Here is a 19,445-nt window from a genome sequence, read left to right on the forward strand (position 1 = left end):
CATCCCTCATTATGCCCATTGTGTAAGTGTCTTTGGGACTTCCTTCTTCACTTCATCAGACTTATAATACATAGACTTCGACTCTTATGCTCACGTATACCAGCAATAGCTTCCACGTTCCCAAGAAGGGTTGTCGATGTAGAAGTTTCTCCACTCATCCCTCATGGTGGCTAGTGTGCATGGGACTTCACTAAGACTTTTAGACCACATAAAATATTACGTGAAGCTTTGGGATTGATGTCTTGCTCATTTAGTGGCTTAGCTGCTCGACTCTAACTCTTATTCCATATATTTTTAATGGCGACTTGGACGTACATATTCAAGGCAAGAAACCTAATTCCAAAGGTTCTTGAGATTTAGGCCGCTTGCATTGTGTTGGTCTTTGGATACCACCATTTTATCCAATAGGTTGGCATACTTGTGCTCCTCTTGCTTCGTTTGTCGTATGTCAATAGTACTTTGTGAAGTAGACTCTATAGTTGTAGTAGAGATTGATGGAGCCTTTGCTTTATCTCCCATGAGAAGCAGTTATAGACGTGTGGATTCTCTTTGATGGAGTTTCCAATAGCAATTTTGGGAACCACCTTGTTTTTTGTCTCCATGTGACCATCTTTTGTATTTGCTCCTTTTGCCCATGACTTGATGGACACTAGGTTTTGGTATCCATATATGATGATTATAGTTGTAAAAGTCTTGATTATGCAGTGGAAGACGAGGTATCCATCTAAAGGTCACAGCATCCTCGGTTGTGACTGTCTTATGTTGGCTCTTTGTTGTTGTGAGTGCTTGCCTTTTGACGGAGCCTGTGTTGCATGACTGATCTTGGTTGTTTCAAGTTGAGCTACTACTTTGGGTAGTCATATTTGAGTGTTGCTTTCATAAAATCCATGTGCTTCGAGTAGCTTGACTAGAATCATCCGTTGATTCATCCGTCTTTGTGAAATCTGACTTTGGTATCCATACTTGTCGCATTGGTGTTTTCTTTGAAGATCTTTTCTTTTGCCTTTTGTGTTTGTTCTTCCTCTTAATTGAGGTGTTTGCCTTCCGTTGATAGCTTAACTCTCTCTTTGCAGAATTGTTCTCTCGAGGTGATTAGGTCCAGACTATTACGTTAAGCTTTTTGGCCTAAACTCATCTGATACTACCCAAGCCGTCACCTGTGGCTGTTGAGGTTGAACTTGTGATAGGTGTATCCAACCTGGATCTTTAACTTTGATGGGCTCTTTACATATTAACACTTGGTTAACTCTTTTCGACTTCTTTTGGAGGCTTTGTGATGAAAACTTGGATTGATAGATTTTCTGCTTAGGTTTCCATTGCATTGTTGATGGTTTGGCTTTTGATGTACCACTATCATTAGTTGTTTCTTCTCTGTATAAACTTGAGATGCTTTTGGGACCTTTGTTGTTGTTGAAGCTTTTTGTTGTTGTCGAAAGAAGATGTTTATCCAACTTTTGTCAGGATCGCACTCTCTTTGATGTGATGGAAGTCGATTATGTAAAAAATGTCATTGAACTCTCGAGTACTTAGCTTGAGTATGGCTTCTGCAACACCAAAGCTAAGAATTTGCATTTGAGAACTAGACTACTAGTGTACATTGTTTCTTCTAACTCTTTGATTGGTGGCTTTCCCATCATTATCCAAGTGTCATAAGACATTAGATTCCTTGTCGCATAAGGACCTATCAACGTTGAACATGTAATTTTTATCCACATACGCTGAATTTGATTCTTGTAAGAGACAATCGTTCCTTTGTCTTATCCCCGATCTTCTTGTGATCTTGAGTTTCTCGAACATCTGATGTGGAACTTGGTAACATTGCTTCTTCATCTCCTTTCCATTGCACTTTTATTGGAGTCGGCTTCCTTGAATCAATTATTGTGGATTCCTCAAGTACAGAATGTAGTTCGTGTCCTCTATTGATCTCTCTAGGATGCAATCTTCTTTCCTCAAGCTCCCACATTCGGATGCTCCGCATATCCAAATATGCGCATTGTCGTGCAACCGTGCAAGTATTTTTTTTCATTGATTCAAAGTCCTCTACGGGAGTTCGACTAACATCGCTGTAGCTATGGTCTTTGATGTCGATCCTCATCGTAACATCCTTATGCCGCAAGTGGATATGATCATAGCCCCAATCTTGCACCATCTTAAGCTGACGCATGACTGGTCGTCCCAAAATGATATCAAAGTTATTGACTTTTCCAAAATCCACTACTGCAAAGGTATGCTCGTATTCGATTCCACATGAGGATACTATGATTTAATCCAACATGCCCAAATGTCTTTTTATAAATCCATCTACACGTTGCAGTTTCATTCGTGTCTTCCTGAAAGCTGGTCTCCCCCATTTTTCCCATATTTCTTTTGTTGCTATGGCCACCCCAGCCCCGCTATCAAGTATGGCAATCATTTTTATCCCTTTGTGCTCCAGTGGCAAGGTGGTGTTTCCCTCTTCTCCTGCACAATAATCTCTCTCTTTGTTTACAGATATTGGTTTTGCTTGCGGTTTCTCTTGTGTCATTTTACCCATATATTCATCTAAGGGGATGGCTCACTGAGGAATTTTCAATCCCTTCTTATCTAGATATTTGCTCACTTCTCTCCATAGATGTGTAATTTTCAAGATATTTGAGAGAGAAAGTGTGCATTGTATAAAAGAAGACATAAGCTTTTGGTATCCATCATTTTTGGTGTGGCTTTTCACATTCCGAGTGCTGATGTGTCGAAAGCAGCTGACATTCCATGTGCTAACTTGGAAGGTGTTGATTGGTTGACATCATGCAGATTACGCATGCTAATTTGGCAAGCATCCAACAACTGCAATGTAGATTACGGCCGATAATGACCACTAGATAGACGGCCAAGATCAGCAGTTCCCTCTCCTTGACGGAGAAGGTAACAATGATGGGATACTCACTGTGGTGGGTTGCTCGTGGAAGCGTGACAACCTGGGAGACTGGTGTGCCCACTAATGGTGTATAAATAAATGTACGATAACAAGAACATCACACCAAGCTTTTGCATACTTGACGAGAGTGGAGGAAGTGACTAGGAATAAAGACTTGATTTTTACCTTGATTATGTAATATCGTATTTGAAAATGCTGCAAGAATACCTATGCCACTTGGCAGAATCCCATTGGAGAGATTTAATTATTATCAAAAAAGCGAAAGGGCGAAAGGCAGTGAGGTATTTTTGGAAAACGAGTGGAGCATACCGTAGCCAGGAAGAGAGAGAATCAGGTGCGCGGAGCATAGAGAGAGAGAGAGAGAGAGGGAGAGAGGGCCTCAAGCTCCGGATGCAATCACCTACACGTGAAGCTTGAAGGCATCTCGTATCATGCTCCTGTCAGTGCCCAACAAGTCTTTGACAAGCTTACTATGCGGGATGTCGTCTTGTGGAATGCAGTGATTGCAAGATATGCCCAACAAGGTCTGAGCGCTTGGTTGTTTTCAGCAGATGCAAAGAGAGGACAGCTCTCCCAAATGCAATCACCTACGCTTGTGTCGCATGTGGCATTATGTAAATGGTGATATGGGCAAAAAAAATCACGATGATATTGTTAGCCAGAGGTTGTCGAAAATTATGCATATGCTGATATGGGCAAAAGAATTCACGATGATATTGTTAGCCAGAGGTTGTCGAAAATTATGCGTATGCTGATATGGGCAAAGGAATTCACGATGATATTGTTAGCCAGAGGTTGTCAGAAAAAAACAAGGTACTTGGCACTGTCTTGGCATGTATACCAAATGTGGTGCACTTGAGAAAGCACAAAAAGTACTTGAGAAGCTTATTGTTCAGAGCGGCATCTCTTGGAATGCACTGAATGCAGGATATGCACAAGAGGACCAGGGCTTGGAAGCTGTGAACTGTTTTCAGCAGATGTGAAGCGAGAGCTATCTCCAGACGCAATCACCTACGTCACACGCGTATATCTTAAATGCATGTAGTTCTACGCAAGATGCTGATATGGACACAGAATCTTCTCTGTGAGTGCATTGATTGTGGGATACGCCCAACAAGGCTAGGGTCAGGAACCTCTGGATTGTTTTCAGCATATGCGAAGAGAGGGCCTCAAGAATCAAGTACACGTGAAGCTTGAAGGCATCTCGCATCATGCTCCTGTCAGTGCCCAACAAGTCTTTGACGAGCTTACTATGCGGGATGTCGTCTTGTGGAATGCAGTGATTGCAAGATATGCCCAACAGGGTCCTAGCGCTTGGTTGTTTTCAGCAGATTCAAAGAGAGGACAGCTCTCCCAAATGCAATCACCTACGCTTGTATCGCATGTGGCATTATGTAGATGGTGATATGGGCAAAAGAATTCACGATGATATTGTTAGCCAGAGGTTGTCGGAAATTATGCATATGCTGATATGGGCAAAAGAATTCACGATGATACTGTTAGCCAGAGGTTGTCGGAAAAAACCAAGGTACTTGGCACCGTCTTGGCATGTATACTAAATGTGGTGCACTTGAGAAAGCACAAAAAGTGCTTGAGAAGCTTATTGTTCGGAGCGGCATCTCTAGGAATGCAGGATATGCACAAGAGGACCAGGGCTAGGAAGCTGTGAACTGTTTTCGGCAGATGTGAAGCAAGAGCTATCTCCAGACGCAATCACCTACATGTATATCTTAAAGGCATGTAGTTCTACGCAAGATGCTGATATGGACACAGAAATTCATGATGATATTGTTACTCAAATGCATACCGTAGCTGGGAAGAGAGAGAATCAGGTGCGCGGAGCAGAGAGAGAGAGAGAGAGACCGCAAAGCTCTAGACTGTTTTCAGCATATGCAAAGAGAGGGTCTCAAGCTCCGGATACAATCACCTACATGTGCAGCTTGAAGGCATTCCAACAAGTCTTTGACGAGCTTACTATGCGGGATGTCGTCTTGTGGAATGCATTGATTGCAAGATATGCCCAACAGGGTCCTAGCGCTGGGCTGTTTTCAGCAAATGCAAAGAGAGGGAAGCTCTCCCAAATGCAATCACCTATGCTTGTATCTTCAAGGCATGTATGGGCAAAAGAATTCACGATGATATTGTTAGCCAGAGGTTGTCGGAAAAAAACGAGGTACTTCGCACTGTCTTGGCATGTATACCAAATGTGGTGCACTTGAGAAAGCACAAAAAGTGCTTGAGAAGCTTACTGTTCGGAGCGGCATCTCTTGGAATGCACTGAATGCAGGATATGCACAAGAGGACCAGGGCTAGGAAGCTGTGGACTGTTTTCAGCAGATGTGAAGCGAGAGCTATCTCCATATGCGATCGCCTACGTGTATATCTTAAAGCCATGTTGCTCTACGCAAGATGCTGATATGGACACAGAAATTCACGATGATATTGTCACTCAGATGCATACCATAGCCGGGAAGAGAGAGATAATCGAGACCGCAAAGCTCTGGACTGTTTTCTGCTGCAGCTTGAAAGCCTCCAGCTCCGGATGCAATCACCTACACGTGCAGCTTGAAGGCATCTTGCATGATGAGCTTTGGACTGTTTTCTGCTACAGCTTGAAAGCATCCAGCTCCGGATGCAATCACCTACACGTGCAGCTTGAAGGCATCTCGCATCATGCAAGATGTTGGTATGGGCAAAAGAGTTTACAATGATCTTGTTAGTCAGAGCACACCGCAACCGGGGAGAGAGTGTATCAGCAATGGTTGAACTAGCTTCCTCTGCAGAATCTTGTCTCTTCGAGTGCATTGATTGTGGGATATGCCCAACAGGGGTAGGGCCAGGAACCTTTGGACTGTTTTCAGCATATGCGAAGAGAGGGCCTCAAGCTCCGGATGCAATCACCTACACGTGAGGGTTGAAGGCATCTCGCATCATGCTCCTGTCAATGCCCAACAAGTCTTTGGCGAGCTTACTATGCGGGATGTCGTCTTGTGGAATGCTGTGATTGCAAGATATGCCAAACAGGGTCCTAGCACTGGGCTGTTTTCAGCAGATGCAAAGAGAGGGCAGCTCTCCTAAATGCAATCACCTACGCTTGTATCTTCAAGGCATGTGGCATTATGCAGATGCTGATATGGGCAAAAGAATTCACGATGATATTGTTAGCCAGAGGTTGTCGGAAAAAAACGAGGTACTTGCACTGTCTTGGCATGTATACCAAATGTGGTGCACTTCAGAAAGCACAAAAAGTGCTTGAGGAGCCTACTGTTCGGAGTGGCATCTCTTGGAATGCACTGAATGCAGGATATGCATAAGAGGACCTGTGGACTGTTTTCAGCAGATGTGAAGCGAGAGCTATCTCCAGATGCAATCGCCTACGTGTATATCTTAAAGGCATGTAGCTCTACGCAAGATGCTGATATGGACACAGAAGTTCATGATGATATTGTTACTCAGATGCTATTGAAAAGAAATGCCATGCTGACACTCTCTTGGTCGATGTGTGTGCCAAATGTGGTGCACTTGAGAAAGCACAATTAGTGCTCGAGGAGCTTTTCGTTCGGAACAGCATCTCTTGGAATGCACTGATTGCGGGATACGCACAACAGGAGTAGGGCTACAAAGCTCTAGGATGTTTTCGGCAGATGCATAGTGAGAGCCTTTCTCCAGATGCAATCACCTACGTATGCATCTTGAAGGCATGTGGCTCTACGTAAGATGCTGATATGGGCACAAAAATTTACACTTTCTTTGTTTGTCTGAGGCTTTTGAAAATAGAGGTCGTGGTTGGCACTCCCTTGGTCGATATTTATGTCAAATGTGGTACGCTTCAGAAAGCATAAAAAGTGCTTGAGGAGCTTCTTGTCCGGAATGTCGTCTCTTGGAACGCACTAATTACGGGATATGCGCAACAGGAGCAGGGACAAAAAGCTCTAGGCTGTTTTCAGCGGATGCAAAGCGAGTGTATCTCTCACCATTCAGTCAACTAATGCAGGGGAGCCCTGGAATGGCTTGCTTGGTCAACTTTCTTTTGATATACTTCGAGGCATTCTTGTTCAACCTGTAGCAACATCTTGTATCTCTCTCCATGGCTTTCTCCAACTTCATCCCATTATGTACTGTCAACGAGGCTATCAAAAACCTTAAATATGTTGACATGCTAGCAAGTAGAAACATTCATACATCTTTTCATGCAAAATCTCATTTGTGATGCGAGGTCATAGAGCTTTTGGCGAAAGCTTTGAGGAGAGATGCTATGGAGCCATCATCACGAGCTATGCCAGGCGGTAAAATCCACACCACTATCGCTATTTTACTTCTCACCATCTGCACAGTGAGTCTCAATCAAGGCAAACTAGTTTCCATGATGCCGGCGATGTGCACCTCTTCCTGCTGCATTGGTTCCAAAGCTTCTTGATGCATTGTTGAAGGGCAACTCTCAAGATGGCATTGCTATGACCATTAGAACCGACGCAATCAGCTGCATGTTGGGAGAGAAATGGTTTCAAATCGCCTTTGTGAACTGCTTCATGATGGGGATGGAGGGCTACTCCTCGAGTTCAATCCCAAGACAGGTCATTTCACTGCACAAATCATGCCATACATCTGCTTTGATTCGCCGCAAAATAACAAGCGATCTCAAGCACTGCTCTGTTGCCCTGACAACAGAAACAGACGTGGCCGCCAGTTGTTCCAGCATGTCATGGTAACATTCCCTGATGAGAAGCCACCATAACAAAAAGTTGAAGAACTACCAAGCTTTCATAATAAAGCTAGAGGTTCAAGTGCCAAACCCCTTTCCCAGCAATACAATGAAGAGCATGCATCAGAAGCCATCTCATCAGAAAACCTTAACAGAAGCATGCAAGCCGATGAAATGAATAGTGTAGTGGTGCGAAATGGCACTAGTGTGCTTACTCCTGATCTTCTTTGAAGATGCATTTCTGGTTAGTAATAAACAAAAGCAGCAGCAGCCATATCTGGAAACAGGGAGCCCCATCCCGATCCGCTACAGCAGCAGCCCCTCTCAACAAACACAATCCCAAGAGCGAAGCGGTTGCAACAACAGACGAGAAAGGTGGCCCTAAGAAACAAAAGCAAGACATTGATCTCATGCAGAAACAGCTTGGCGACCCTGCCCCATTCAGAGGAGGGAAATAATAGAAGCATATTCTGCGCAGTGATGAATTACGTGCACACACCAGAGGCGGTTCCTCGCAGAGCCTGAACTTGCACCAATGCATCTCCCAAGGTTCTTGCTCTACATTCACTGTGTCACATGACGACACAAGCTGCATCGCCAAAAGAGGTCCCTATCACTAATCGTAGAACTGAATGGAACGGCCTAGGAATTGCACACACCAACGTCTACGGCCTTCTGCAGGCCGAAAACCAAATGCCTTATACTTAGCCTATGGTGTAGATAGTGCACAATAGGTTGGTTCTTACTAGTCTAGGAAGACACCTTGGCCCCTAATGAGAAGCAATACTGATTTTTGAAAAATGGTAAACCAACAAATCTTGATAGAAACTATTCCAACATAGCATGCTAGAAATGAATGCACACTTGAAATCAGATGCATGGTCAATATTAGCATCCTACAGGATTTCAAATCAATCCAACGTCATTTCAATTTGAAAAGCACAAAAGCAATTGTTTCTCTGTTATCAAAATTTGACATAACCAGAGATATAAGTGCGCAGAAATTTAAATAAATTAACACAGAATCACAAAGTTGACGTGACACAATCAAGGATGGGGTTGTGGTACATGTGTATTGTCCAAAGCAAAGAATTAAACATAAATCTTCACCAAGGCATCTAGGAATTATCCACTTCAAGGACATAGTTCATTAGACACTGGGTCATCCAGGTTAGTAATCATTCCCTTGTTTTCCTACAACTAGGGACATTTGATATGGAGATATGCTACTCTATCTGTCTCGAGCTGCCCAACATGCTCTAAATTTTATTTGGAAGAGGAAAACATCCAGAATTATGACAAGAGAAAATCTGTGTTAACCTGGATGCAAAATGGGGACCTTATCGACAGAACCACAGTTTCTTTGCTAGAACAACAAGTACACAGCTTCTGAAAAGCAAAAATCAACATGCAAATGAACCAGCTTTGATTACAACAAGAGTAGCGTATTCGACATGTTCATAACTGAGGAGATTTTTAAGGCCCAGCTTTCAAGACAATCAAATACATCAGTTAGCTCCACAAAAAATCATAGCTAATGATAATCAAATTGATCTAAACCTCCTCCAGTAAGCAGCATGCTGCCTGGATTTACAATAGTGATACAATCGCCAATGTCTCTTTACACTGATGATACACAGAGACTGCAAAATGCTTGGAAATAGACAACAGCAAGTTTTGGCACGCATTTTTGCAGAAAAATAATGAAATAATAGTACCAGGTGGGTTATAGTTTGCTCTTCTGCAGACTTCCCATGGCTTTTGCTCGTTCTCGCAGTAAGTACTTTTGAACCTTCCCAGTTGAAGTTTTGGGCAGTTCTCCAAAAACCACACTGCGTGGAACCATGAAGTGAGGTAGACGCTCGCGGCAATGTGTAATGACGCTCTCGGACGACAACTGGCCTGTCACATGCACAAAGGCACAAGGGGTTTCACCCCAGTGCTCATCAGGTCGAGCTACTACTGCAGCTTCAAGTACCTGAGGATGATTATAAAGCACCGATTCCACCTCTATGCTGCTTATGTTCTCACCGCCAGATATAATTATGTCCTTTGATCTGTCTTTCAGCTGAATATATCCATCTGAGTGCATCACCCCCAAATCACCTGTATGAAACCAACCTCCTTCAAAGGCGAGGTTGGTCGCCTTTTCATCATTCCAGTACCCTTTCATTATGGCAACCCCTCTAAGCATTACCTCCCCAATTGTCTTACCATCTCTCGGAGCTTTCTCCATGGTCTTGGGATTCATTACAGCAGCTTCAACCACCGCAAGGGTGCCCAGGCCTTGGCGGGACTTGAAAACAGCCCGCTCTTCAAGCACCAATGCATTCCACTCAGGCTTCCATCTGCAATACAGAGCAGGTCCAAATGTCTCTGTAAGACCATATGAGTGTGTTACGACAAAGCCAAGGTCCTCCATTCGAGAAAGGATTGATGGAGGTGGGGGGGCACCTCCAGTCAGAACATGCACTGTGGACGGTAACCGCTTGATTTCGTTGATGGGTGCAGAGGCAAGTATGTTCAAGACAATGGGGGCCCCAGATAGATGAGTGACTTTATGTTTTAGAATGGCCTCAAAGGCGCTCTTAGCTGTGATGCTTCTAAGGCACACATTAGTTCCAGCCTGTGCGGCCATAGTCCATGTGAGACACCAACCATTGCAATGAAACATTGGCACAGTCCATAGATGAACTGGAAAATCTTTCATTCCCCACATTGAGGCTGCTACAATGGCATTTATGTATGCACCCCTGTGATGGTATTCCACACCTTTGGGCCTTGATGTAGTCCCTGAAGTATAGTTTAAACTGATGGTTTCCCACTCATCGGTTGGCCATCGAATTGGGAACTGCGGATCACTAATTTTTAGGAGCCTTTCATATTCAAGCTCTGTACTGCTCAACTTATTTCCAAAATCCAATGGGTCATCAATAGCAATCACGATTGGTATCTTGAAAGATTGTTCCATGAGAAGTTTCACAGAGCTTAGTGCTAGAGGTAAGTACTGGCTATCAGCAAAGACCACCTTGGAACCAGAATGCTTCAGAAGGCTTGCCATTGTTGAAGCATTAAGGCGAACATTTAAGGTGTTCAGAATTGCACCAACCATTGGAACCCCAAAATGCATCTCATACATTGCTGGAACATTAGGCGCCACCACCGAAACCTGAAAAAACACATAACACCCAGAGTATTTGAATCATCTTTCCACCATGTAGCACATAAGAATTCTGACAACTCCTAGGCAAAAAGAACCTTGGTAAAAGCCTCCAGCAACATCTGATTTTTTAAAAACATGGTTGACACTCTAGAGGCCTCAAATTTTATCATAAAAAGTTGCAAAGTTCTAGACAGTGCAAGAGAGTCTTTGGCTTGTTCCTCAGCATGTGTTTATGCTATATATCATGTGCACAGTAATTTCACAGCGCGTTTGGCTCACGCCTTCTAACCATGCGCAAATGGGGTTATTAAGTGGATAAATTCAATCATACAAAGATGCTCATTTCGTGATCAAACTATAGCGGATGATTCAAGGCTCCCACCCACTCCTAGGGTTCTTACAGAGACAGCCACAATACAGCATGCTTCAACTACTTATAGCATACCATCCAGTGTTATAGCTATGAATCACCTTCTTCAGGAAAACATTTGGAAAACCAAATGTACTAGCCTGTTTGTTAGCCCCAAACAAATCCTTTTCTAACAAGATTCTTACTCATTACCTCAATACCACACCTTTAGCCCCACAATACTGCTTGCACATTATCTAACGCTTAGGCAAGCATTTCATTTACAAGTTTTCAAAAAAAAGCCTTAGTACATGCTTCACTGGCCCTCTCATTGACAGCAAAGAGCTGCTCTACAAGGGCCTTTCCAGCTTCTCAGGGTCTCAAAGAGATAATGCATACCTGATCAAATTGACTGCAGAAAACACCACAGAAGCCAATATGACAGTATTTTCACAACAAACATTGCATCAAAAACACATCATGGCTAGATCTAAACAGCCACTTGTTTCTGTTACTAGGCAAAACGTTGGGTCTATTTCAAGACTCCCACGCACACTTAGATACATTGCCATGGACAAACTCACAAATTTTACATGAATGTGTAGCAGTACACATCAACGCAAGCAGAAATATGTACATCAGATTTTTCCTTTAGAAAGTCAATTTGAGGCCACGGACAAACACACTAATGTCTACCATTAATACATCACCGGAAGAAGAAATATGCACAGCAGATTCTTTCTTCAGAAAATCAAGTTTGACCGCTCCTAGTTAAGATCCGCATGTTTGGACCACATATTCAAATCTACAATGTCATAGCATATTGAAGGGAAATGTCTAGAACTAAAGGCATACCACATCTCCGGGTTGAACTTGAAGCGAATTGAGTGCAGATGCAAGCCTCCTGCAGCGTTCAAAAGTTTGAGACCAAGTGTACTGAATGTCACCATAGATGATGGATGTGCGGTCTCCGTAGGAGATGGCAGTCCGTTCCAAAAACATGAGTGGAGTGAGAGCAGGATAGTTCGCAGCACATTTGGTACCCATGTCTGCAATTTTCCCTGTCCGTTCTACAAGTGGGAACTCACGAGATGTTTCTTTGCTGCAATGGGTTTGATTCTTTCACAGAAGACGGATGTTTTCTGTAAGGGAGGAAGAAACGCAAGACAAGCTGTGCAGAAGATGCGAGAGTACAGATTTAAGTAGGTTCTTGCCACGATCAAAGAAGCCTTATCCGCAGGAGAAGAGGCTGTGCGGGATTCTGCATCTCTGTGAGCGGCTGTGATTATGTGTTCAAGCTTGCGGGCTGAGCACCTAAGAGCTGAGCACCAAATTCTTAAACGACTTTATGTGCTCAAGCGCTCTCTCTCTCTCTCTCACCTCCAAAGTTTGTAAATTTCGCTTCCTCTCACACGCACGCGCAAAGGGAAAGGGATGCGATGGCGGAAAGGGAGATCCAAGAAGAGGAGGGAAAAGCGATAGAAAAGCTCTGTCTGCGCAATCTGTTTAAGTAGAGTTTCAAAATTTGGACAGCAATCAATCAATCCACAATCTACGAGCATTGGGGTCTTACAACATCAATGACATAAGAAAGGTGCTCACGAGTCACTGCTTGCCTGCTCTCCATTTCTTCTTTCTATTTTCTTAATTTGTGCTGTGGACCCTCTGGTTTATGTCACCGCCGTCGCCACCATTTCAAGAGACTCCAACGTGTGGCAGGTGTGAACCAGTCTTTGGTGGTGTGCTTGGAAGTTGGATGTGATCTTACTACTCTCTAGATGGGGTTGGCCACCGCCGCCGATCGCTTCTGTGTGTGTGTGCGCGCGTGCGCGTGCACATGCATGCATGTGTGTGCTAAATTAATGTAAGATGGGTCTACTATGTGTGTAAGAGGGAGGGAGAGACTGAGGGAGGGATCTCTCCATGATGGTGAGAGATTAGGTTTGTGAGAGGGAATAGCAAGTTGGACTTTAACACTCGTCATATAGGGTAAAGGGGCCAATAAGGGGACGGGTACCACAACAAAGCTGCACCTCCCCCCAATTTAGAGCCAAAAAATTGGAATATGCTTGGAATCTTGGTGATGTGTCCTTCTTTGTTGAAAAACTGATTATTACTTGGTCTTGTCTGTCTCTAACACGTGAGAAGCTTCATTTTACATTGGAAAATGCGCTACGCTATGTATTATTCTGCAATCGTAGGCAGATTGCGCTCAGATTTTTTCTATGAAACCCTCTCTTCAGCGTGCATCGTTTGCACCTCCTCCGACTCAAATCTGATAACGGGGGAGGGAGCTATGGCCAACGCCTCTTAGCTGGTCCACCACTGGCCCCTTTACCCTACTATGGGAACAAGGTGGCGGAGAGAGAGAGAGAGAGAGAGAGAGAGAGAGAGAGAGAGAGAGAAGAAGAAGAAGAGCGGGAAAAAAAGGAGAATTTTTACCGTCCTATGAGCATTCCCAAGAGACCTCAACAATTGACTTCAAAATCGTGTGTGTGTGTGTGTGTGTGTGTGTGTGTGTGTGTGTGTGTGTGTGTGTGTGTTTTGTTGTTTTTAAAATAATACTTATACACAAAAGAACATAACAGTCCAAAAGACAATTGGCTTTTAAACACGGGACAAGGATTAGGTGGTGGTCGTGCGAGGCACAGTTATCGATAATTGATAATTGTGCCTACTATGCTTTATTTTGAGAAATTCGACAATTACTGAGCCTACTCCATAGTCACTCCAAAAAACCAAGCCAAAACTGAACCTGCGTTGCTGCCACCTGGCGGTTGAGCTCCGACCACGAGTCGGTGGTTGGCCTTGGATGTGCCTCACAACAAAATGTCTGCTCTGCACGTGCTGCAGCTGCCATGGCCACGTAACCTTCTCTCTCTCTCTCTCTCTCTCTCTCTCTCTCTCTCTCTCTCTCTCTCTCTCTCTCTCTCTCAAAGAGGTGTAGACAGCACCATCAACATGCGCAGGCTTTAAAAAAGCAAAAAAATTAAGGTACAGCCAATAGGCCTTTGCAACTATGCGAATTTTGGCATAGTTACAAGAGCCTATGCTTAGTAGAACTGAGTTGCCTCGATTATGAATGCGTGACCACAAAGGAGGCTCAATTATTCGCCCAACTTACTGATAATTGAGCCTCGTGTGACCATGCCCTTAGCACAAAAACAACTCATTCTTTGATTCATTTTTGTACATCATAATGAGAATGAGGTTTCTAGTGTTTTTTCCAAAGGATAGTCAAGCACAAATGATTCTAAGGTGAAAAAAGAGGCCAAGTTCGACACTGATGGACAACAGTTAAGCCAAAAAAAAAGGATCCTAAGTAAAGATAGAGTCCTCACCTACATCCATATAAACAAGATAACATATTCGTTAGCCTTGAGTACGTTTTACAGGTGTCAACGAACCCTATCAATTGTAATCCATGTCCTACTTAAAACCTTTTTTTTTCCTTAACTTATACCTATCATAATGCTAATAAAAAAGGTAAACCAGTTTGGCCACAGTCAGTAGATCGTCAAGAAGTTTAGTATTTTGAAATAGTATCAACTTAGACCAGAAAAATAAAATATCGACACCAACTTGAGAGTTCTCACACTTCTCTATAGTTTCCATAGTGCAAACAGCAAGCCGATGGACACACCACGACCCTCACTCAACAGAATGCAAGAAAAAACAAGATTCAAGGCTAAGTGAGTGGAAGATTCAACCCTCACCTCAATATATAGTGGTAGCTGGAGGTTGATCTCCCCCATGTTAAGCTTACAAGATCGGTTCAGAGACTAAGACCACATCTACGCAGTTTAGCTAATAGGCATATGGAAGAAAGAGAAAGAGAATGGAGGACCAAACAATGTAATAGGCTTGGCATGAGCTCTGCAGACAGGTACTTCATGCTCAGAGGGCGTGGAATTAAAAGGCCAGTACCCGCATAGGCCGGGGGGTAATAATTTCAATGAGAATAAGTTTGAGGGTGCATTTTTACCAAAGCCATCGTCTTTAAGTCAAAGTAAGCCTAAGGGGGAGGTCCCACTATTAATGATCAAGTAGGTGTATAACCAAATAGGGGTTTTTATATTGAGTTTAGGGATAAGGTTGAATTGTCAGAGCTTCCGAAGAATACAAGGTAAACAACATCCCCTGTAGCTAGTTTTAGTAGTTAGGCTGAGGATGTTGGTTTATGTAATTAGAAGGTAAATGGATGGAGAGAGGAATAAAGCCAAAATATATGGGGTTCATATATATTTAAAAAGGTAAGTTCTTTAGAGGATAGGGGTAGAAGAGTTGAAATAGTAGTTACACAATTTAGGGAAGGACCACATAGTAGGGTTGAGTGGTGAGTTTAGCCATAGGTTTAGCAGAATTAGACATAGTGCAGGCCAAGGTTAGGCTCCAAAGGAGAGCTAAAAGCATCTACTAGGGTAAGACCTAGTTTTATTTTATAAGTTTGAGAACAGAGGTTTTAGGGTAAGCTATAGGTAAGTCATGGAAGAAAGTGGCATGTGTGTGTGTGTGTGTAGAGAGAGAGAGAGAGAGAGAGAGAGAGAGAGAGAGTTTGGCAAACCATGCTTTACATTGCACACGAGACAACATGAATACAAATGTGAAAACCATAGGGTGTTCTGAAGCCTTTTCCAGAAACAAGGGAAGCACTAAATCATGACAACCTGCGGCCAAAATTTTTTGTTGATGAGAAACCCATTGAAAATATTCATAGAACCATCATGCTTGCAGATAATGATTGTCGTTGAGTAATTTCATAACCCCAAAAACATTGTTGGGTGGATCACACAATGCGTACTATTCCCTTGGCTCTTGATTGGGCAAAATTAATGTTGCCAAAGTGTTTTGTGTTTGTGTTGGATGGGCAATCATAGAAATAAAGTTTTGCAAAGTTGAATAATCACTATCTACTCCGTCATCTGCAAGTTAGCAATGGAAAGAGAGGTGATTGGGATGTGTCTCAAGTAATCATAAACATAAGTTTTCTCGTCTGACACTGCCAAATCACAATAGGTAAGTTGTAGGTAATCACTATGTGCTCCGTCATCTTCAAGTTAGCAATGGAAAGAGAGGTGATTGGGATGTGTCTCAAGTAATCATAAGCATAAGTTTTCTTGTCTGACACTGCCAAATCACAATAGGTAAGTTGTAGGTAATCACTATGTGCTCCGTCATCTTCAAGTTAGCAATGGAAAGAGAGGTGATTGGGATGTGTCTCAAGTAATCATAAGCATAATTTTTCTCGTCTGACACTGCTAAATCACAGTAGGTAAGTTGTAGAGACATACCTCACTCCTTGGGCACCATGTGTGGGAAAATTTTGGGATGAAAATGTGGCTTCCTTGTATCACAACATTTTGGGTATGTTGGCTTCAGTGTCTAGCTCCTTGGTGGCAAACCTAAGGGCCTTAGTCATGGCATGTTCGTGAACTTATGGTGATGTATTTTCATGGATTTCATAGTCCTTTTCTCCAAGACATGTTATGCCAATGTGTTTACACTTTTTCTAAAACAAACATTAGAATCTATCCATCTTCAAAAGTGAAGTATTGGGCATCTATGTGTCCATAATTCTTGAGTTATAACTTGTTTTGTTATATCCTCGTTATATCAATGATTTGAAAACTAGTTGATGACTGCATAGTTTGAGGAATAAGCAGATTTTAGATGGGTAGGTTTGGTTTATGATTGTGCTTATGCTTGAGCGGAAGCCATAATTTTGAAGTGCACTCTATGTGCATGGGTTGACTATAAGCTCCATAGACGATGGACGCATACCATTCACTAACATCTTTTGACGTAACGTTGATAGCTAGATTGCTTATGAGCCATTTTTGCATGTGGATTATCCATAAGCATAGATTATGGGATGCATTGCCTAGGCATTGTCTTCTTTCACTTCTAGTTATCAAAAAGTTGGTTAAAAACTCCAAAAAATGGTGATGAGAAAGCTGGATATTGCACATATTTTCATGGTCTCTTATGCACAAAGTGTGATTAGATGGAAACTTGCCTATGAAGAGCAAAATGCCTACCTAGTCCTATAAACAAGACAATGTGTGCTTATTTTTTTATATTTACCGTACAAGCAAGTGAAGGTTTTTTTTTAGGTGTGCACTTAGTGTAAGAATTTTGTTCGTTGATATTTGTAGGCAAGTGAGGGATAGCAAATTGGATAGTACCAACAAATGCTATCAAATATAAGAAATGGCAAAACACAAAGCCTTAACGCTTGGTGAATGCTTGTTGTTGTGACTTGTCACAAAAGTCATTGAGTTCTTGGCTAAGGTCATCGAGAAGGCTTGGTAAGTGCTTGTTATTGTGAAGTGTGTCAAGAAAGCCCTAAAGTTCCACGCTAAGCTTAACAAAAATATTAGTACACTCTCTCCGAAGCCCTTGTCAATGTCTTGGGGTCCCCCCCCCCCCAATCAGTCGATGCATTTGTGGTTGCTAGGAGACATCATGGCTCATCTTATGAGCAGAATTTGTAATTTATTGGATTTGCTAATATAATTCACTCATCATTGTGAGTTTTGCAAACAAAAATAAAAATAAAAGTACTAGTACTTATAGTGGGTATTATGAAACATATAGTATGCCCCTTCAGAGTCCAACAGCATAACCCACTTTGTGGATTGGCTACAACTATTTCCTCAAAACCCAAGGCGTTCACTAAGTAAAATTTTTATATATCACGTGTGCTCACCAAAATGGATTTCAATTAACCCCTATACCCCTCTTGTACACATGAATCTATAAATTTACAAGAAATTGAAATCCCTTCTGTTGAACGCAAGTGCTATATTACATATACTTTAGTGAACTCCTTGGAAATAAAAACCATCACCTCATTCAAAATATCTTGGGCATATTTAGAATGGAGAAGCATCTTGACACATTGCTCAATTTTGTTTGCATGTGTGTGACAACTAGACAATTATGCCATGCCAATGGTGGTTTCCTACATGCCAATTTTAATTGATACCCAATATCAATGGAAAATAATTTTTTTCTAAACATAGTTAAAAGTTTGCATGATTTTTGAAGTTTGCATGATTCCTTTGGCTCTTAATTGGCACATGTGCTTGAAAAAAGCCTAGGTTTAGTGTAATTCAACCTATTTTCTTCTAAATTTGAAGGTGAGGAAACCTACAAAATTTAGAGAAGTTTAGTGTAACAAGTGATCAATCACGAGGCCTACCAATGAAAATGCACATCAATCTAAGCTAGCTTTACCCAAAAAAAATCATTGAGCTTAAGGTTTCTTTCTCACAAAATCTATCTTCGTGGACAATCAACCCCCTTTGAAAGTGCACCGAAGTGCATAGCCAGGTGCCCCTACCAATGTGCTCACACTTACGTGAGTGTCCATTGAAATTATTAGTGTTTCCATGCCAAAGTCAAACACTCTAGTCTTAAGATTTTGGTCAAGCAACACGTCGTTGGACTTTATGTCCTTGTGGATTATATGGGGCGGCCACTCTTGATGTGAAAATCGTAGCCCTAGAGTTGCCCACACACAATTTTCTTATGGCGTTTCCATGGCAGGCTCTGCTTCATCCTCTCATCTCCATGCAACCTATTATCTAAGCATAGTAAAGTGATTATGACTGATGCATGTTCCGCATGCACTACCACTAATGCATCTCACAAATGTCTTGTTATCTTATGACTCTTTGGCACAAGTTGGCAGGGGTTCACTGCATAGATATGGGTTGTGTTCAAAACCTGTTGAAGAAGCAATGCTCAATTGCCCAATTGAAGGGATTGGGCCAGAGAAATAGTTGCTAGACACATCAATTTGAACCATAAAAGAGAAATTGGCAAGTGGCCAAAGGCCTGCTTCAAGCTTGTTATATGAGAGGTCTAGAACTCCCATGGTTCTGAGATGCATTAAACTCGTAGGGGTGGCACCCACCAACAAGTTGTGCCCCAAGCTCAACATCATTAGAGCAGTGAGATAACTGATATCTTTGGGTATGTTTCCCTCCAGTTTTTTGTAGGAGAGGTCCAACAGCTACATGCTACTAAGGTCTCGATCATTATTTAAAAGGTCTCCTGGGTAGAGTCTAGAGGAGTTACATGAATTCATCAATCGACTTGGGGTGAGAGCTTTTGGAGTTATGCCTAGAAATTCCAATAAAGTGTTGGGGGAAAGGCATTGCACCTTTGCCCGGGGCCAGATGTCCGATGTTCTTCATATACATGAAAATAAGGAGCTCCTCATTGCTACTTCCAGAGGTTGCTCCACCCACACGGTCTCTTGCTCCTCCCCTTCCCCGCACGCACCACGTCGCACACATACACATGCATCCGC

General features: G+C 42.5%; 2 protein-coding genes across 2 annotated transcripts; one reads left to right on the forward strand and one right to left on the reverse strand.

The window, feature by feature from the left end:
* The first annotated feature begins 3,188 nt into the window (after positions 1-3,188).
* On the forward strand, positions 3,189-7,138 carry LOC147439709 (uncharacterized). Its single transcript, XM_086485516.1, has one exon. It carries the CDS (start codon positions 4,633-4,635, stop codon positions 5,128-5,130), a length of 498 nt encoding a protein of 165 aa, XP_086341642.1. The 5' UTR covers positions 3,189-4,632; the 3' UTR covers positions 5,131-7,138.
* Positions 7,139-9,125: 1,987 nt separating this feature from the next.
* Positions 9,126-12,646, reverse strand: LOC147439710 (butanoate--CoA ligase AAE1-like). Its single transcript, XM_086485515.1, has 2 exons — positions 11,981-12,646; positions 9,126-10,782 (listed from the first exon to the last, which is right to left on the reverse strand). The coding sequence occupies exons 1-2, from the start codon at positions 12,170-12,172 to the stop codon at positions 9,340-9,342; spliced, it is 1,635 nt and encodes a 544-aa protein (XP_086341641.1). The 5' UTR covers positions 12,173-12,646; the 3' UTR covers positions 9,126-9,339.
* Between the last annotated feature and the right edge of the window lie 6,799 nt (positions 12,647-19,445).

Source organism: Adiantum capillus-veneris, chromosome 16 (assembly GCF_014529385.1).
Source record: "Adiantum capillus-veneris isolate H3 chromosome 16, ASM1452938v2, whole genome shotgun sequence".
Taxonomy (NCBI): Eukaryota; Viridiplantae; Streptophyta; class Polypodiopsida; order Polypodiales; family Pteridaceae; genus Adiantum; species Adiantum capillus-veneris.

Bases quoted from the DNA above. Each gene is read 5' to 3' on its own strand.
- LOC147439709 (XM_086485516.1), top strand. From the start codon at position 4,633: ATGTATATCTTAAAGGCATGTAGTTCTACGCAAGATGCTGATATGGAC.
- LOC147439710 (XM_086485515.1), bottom strand. From the start codon at position 12,172: ATGGGTACCAAATGTGCTGCGAACTATCCTGCTCTCACTCCACTCATG. The intron at 10,783-11,980 runs GTATGCCTTTAG...GTGTTTTTTCAG, and splicing joins AAGTTCAACCCGGAGATGTG to GTTTCGGTGGTGGCGCCTAA.